Source organism: Drosophila navojoa, chromosome 3 (assembly GCF_054131105.1).
Source record: "Drosophila navojoa isolate 15081-1374.11 chromosome 3, UAZ_NAV_1.0, whole genome shotgun sequence".
NCBI lineage: Eukaryota > Metazoa > Arthropoda > Insecta > Diptera > Drosophilidae > Drosophila > Drosophila navojoa.
In genome coordinates, this window is record NC_142891.1 from 9,880,064 (window position 1) to 9,883,583 (window position 3,520).

General features: G+C 35.9%; 1 protein-coding gene across 1 annotated transcript; it reads left to right on the forward strand.

Annotated features, from left to right (window-relative positions):
- Window positions 1-582: 582 nt before the first annotated feature.
- Window positions 583-1,652, forward strand: LOC115565504 (uncharacterized). Its single transcript, XM_030390705.2, has one exon. The coding sequence runs from the start codon at window positions 724-726 to the stop codon at window positions 1,438-1,440; it is 717 nt and encodes a 238-aa protein (XP_030246565.1). The 5' UTR covers window positions 583-723; the 3' UTR covers window positions 1,441-1,652.
- The last annotated feature ends 1,868 nt before the right edge of the window (window positions 1,653-3,520 follow it).

The window sequence follows — 3,520 nt, forward strand, 5'->3', positions numbered from 1 at the left end:
GCGACAAATTTTTCAATTTATGTTACGTTGCGTTTTATCGTAAGGCTTCCCAATTTTTTTTTTGCATTTTTTTTCAGCCTTCTTTCGGCCTCATTTTTTTTGGCCCAAAAAAAAAAACTTGAGGTACGAAGTAGTCGGCACTTTTGCGGCTTTTTCCAGCCAGAGTTTGATTGAGAGGGGGCGACTGAGCTGCTCTGTGCTAGTTGCGAAATTGTGTCGAGGGCTTTCGGTTTGTTTTGACAACGACGACTAGAGAGAGGCCACCACACGGATGTCAATTAATTTTTATCTCATTTAAATTTCTCTTAAATTATGTTTACTTATAATTTAAATAATTTTGAAATGGTAGTACAGTATTATTATATTTATCATATTTAATAATAATGAAATATTTGATATATAAAAATTAACAAAAAAAAAAAAAAAAAAAAAATTAAAACAAATAAATAATAATAATAATAATAAATAAGTAAAATAAATCAAAAATATATAGATTTTTTAATCATTATTTATTATCTAGTAAATAATATAAATTAATATAAAATATTTATATACATTGGCACGTCAAGTTAAAACCCCATTAACCTTGTTTTCCCACTCAAATCAAAAATAAACAAAAAACAAAATGTATAAAATAAATACATCTCAATAAAACTCGTAATTGTAAAAATTGTGAAACCAAAATTCAAGAAAATTCCGTTACCAAACGAAGAACACATAGACATGTCGACTGAGCGCTGTCAATTCTGCGTGAGTCTGCGATCCTTTGTGAAGAACACGCTCTATGTGGACGCCTATCTGATCGTGTTGGCCCTGCCGCAGTGGATGGTGCTGTCGATGCTGGCCTCGAAGGAGCATATACTCTATACGCTCGGCTGCTTCGTGGCATCATTCTTGCTGCTGAGCATCATACAGAAGAGCCACACACTCAAGTACAGATGGCCCTGGAGATGGTTGGCCATGGGCTGCTGCTACGAGCTGCTGACCATTGGCCTGGGCACATTTCTGATGAACATCAGCTTTCAGCACATCATGACCCTGGTCTCCGCTTCGATGATGATCTGTAACTTGGTCTATGTGATATGCTTCTTTGTCATTAACGCCTTTCAGCTGCCCAATCCATATAAGTTGGCCGGGCTGGCCATAGTGGGCCTGTTGCAGGTGTTTGTGCTGTTGGCCGTGTCCACGCTATATTACTCGCGATGGCTGCTAGATTTGGCCCTGCTGCTGTTCGTGCTGAGTATATTGATCATCATGGTGTCTGTGGTGCTGATCTCCTATAATAATCATGGTATATTGATACGAGACGATGCCCTGATGATGGGCTTTCTGATCTATGTGAACTATGTGCTCATTATGTTTGCCTGCTTCATATGCTATCAACGCTTCGACAGCTACTTAAACAGCAGGCGCAGCAGCTCCAATGCTGGCAAAAAATAGAGGCCGCCTCACCTAATGCCCGTTGACGTGCTGGCATGCAAGGCTGCGGCTCAATAACGCAGCACACAGACGCCCAACAGCCATATACAACTATAATCTATACACACGTGTACACACCCACACTCCCACTCACATATATACTTGTATATATCAGTATAAAGTTGTATTTGTATATGACATAAATGATTCATTCGTTTCATCGTACCGTTGTAGCTGCCTGACTTCTCTACCCACCTCCTCGCCTAGCGCCCACCTTTTCCAGGGCGCAGCCTCAATCACGTCGCATTCTCAGCGGGTTCTGCATCCGTTCGAGCTGAATCATTCGCTCTGCCCCTGCAGCTGAGCTGCGTACGTGACACTCTTTTTTGATCTCAAAGTGAATTCTTCTTTTAAATATACTTTAGACTATGCGATTTTATTGTATTTCTTTATTTATTTTTATTTTCATTCAATGCACAAATGCGAATTTTTACATTTCTCTTTGTTGTTATTGAAAAAATTTAATTAGAGTTTATATTGTGAATGCATAAACATGAGACCTTCAGCGGGATGCGTATTTTTGTCTGTCCCTTTCTGTTTACTAACTGGCTGATCATGTGCATTAAATAGAAGAAATAAAAAATATTTTTAGTAGTAGAAAGGGTAGAGAGAAAAATTATGATAGAGTGAAATAGGGAGAGTAGAGAGAAAAATTAGAATGGAGTGAAATAGGGTTCATAAAACTGATATTATTTTTTATATTTAAAAGTTCTCGCAATAATTGTCGGCAATGAAGTAAAATAAGTTCATAATGTCATTTCATTGCAGCTTTTGTCCTTAACTTTAAAAATATATTAATAATAATAATATTAATAGTTCGTTTTATTATTATATTTGTTTTGCTATAATTTGTATATTTTTCTTAGTATTAAATTTATATAAAAAAAAAAATATTTGTAATTGTTTAATTAATATTAAATTATTAAATTTGAATTATGTCATTTACAGATATTAAAAAATACTGAAAAATCGGAATTTAAAAAACGAAACTACTGTGGGTTGGTGTTGAGTTTTTCCTGCAAATATTATATATAACTTCTATAAAGTCGGAAATTTTACAGGCTTGTATATGTACAAAAATAATTTAAATAATTAAAATAAAAATTGTATACTTTTTTAAATTAGTATGAAAAGATTTCATATAAAATAATACAAAGAATATATAAAATATAGTATAATGACGTGATTTACAGATAAATTAATAATTAATAATAAATATTCAAAGCTATATTACCAATTTAATGTATAATTTAAATCCACAAATGTAGCAATAATATTTTTCATTTCGAATAAAATATTATATTTTTTACAGAAACAGCTTCAATTTTTATCGACAATTTATTTGCAAAAATTCTACCCCAGACAATGTCAATTGCTTTGACTGCAATACAATAAAAGAAAATCACTTAAATATGGCCGGCCATTGGTCGCATTGGTCAAACCATAAATTAGACTAGAAAAATATTTTTGGGCGTTAAATGAATGTCAATGCGAAAAGCGAGACGCTCGCCATACAGAAAATGCAGAAATTTGTTATTGTCATGGGAGTGAGGCAATTGAAATGGTCAATGTTGTTATTGTAGTTGTTGTTGTTGCTGGGTCAGAACGGATGCAATTCCTACAAAATGATAATTTATGATAATGATGCTTCCGGTTCATGCAGCAGCGAGCACAAAAACTGAACGCCATGCAGCAGAAAAATCAGGCGAGCACGAAAAACATTTTGCTGGGAGACCAAAGGCAGCTCTAGATAGATAGGAGTGATGGAGTGATGATGATGGGGGCGGAGTTGGGAAAGTTGCGGGCGGAGGTTTATATTTTGCGGCGCGGCTGGTCTCGCATATTTATTGATAATTTCCGTAATTTCAGCGACAAAGCAAAAACGGAAGTTATGCCATTTGCTGCACGCCTGCGAAAAGGACAACGTCAACGCCAACGCCAACGCCAACCGAGCACGGACAATAGTTGGCAACGCGACCAGGGGCTGCAGCTGGACGTGGGTGGGAGCGAAGTGGGGATCATTTTGTATGGCGGCCCATAT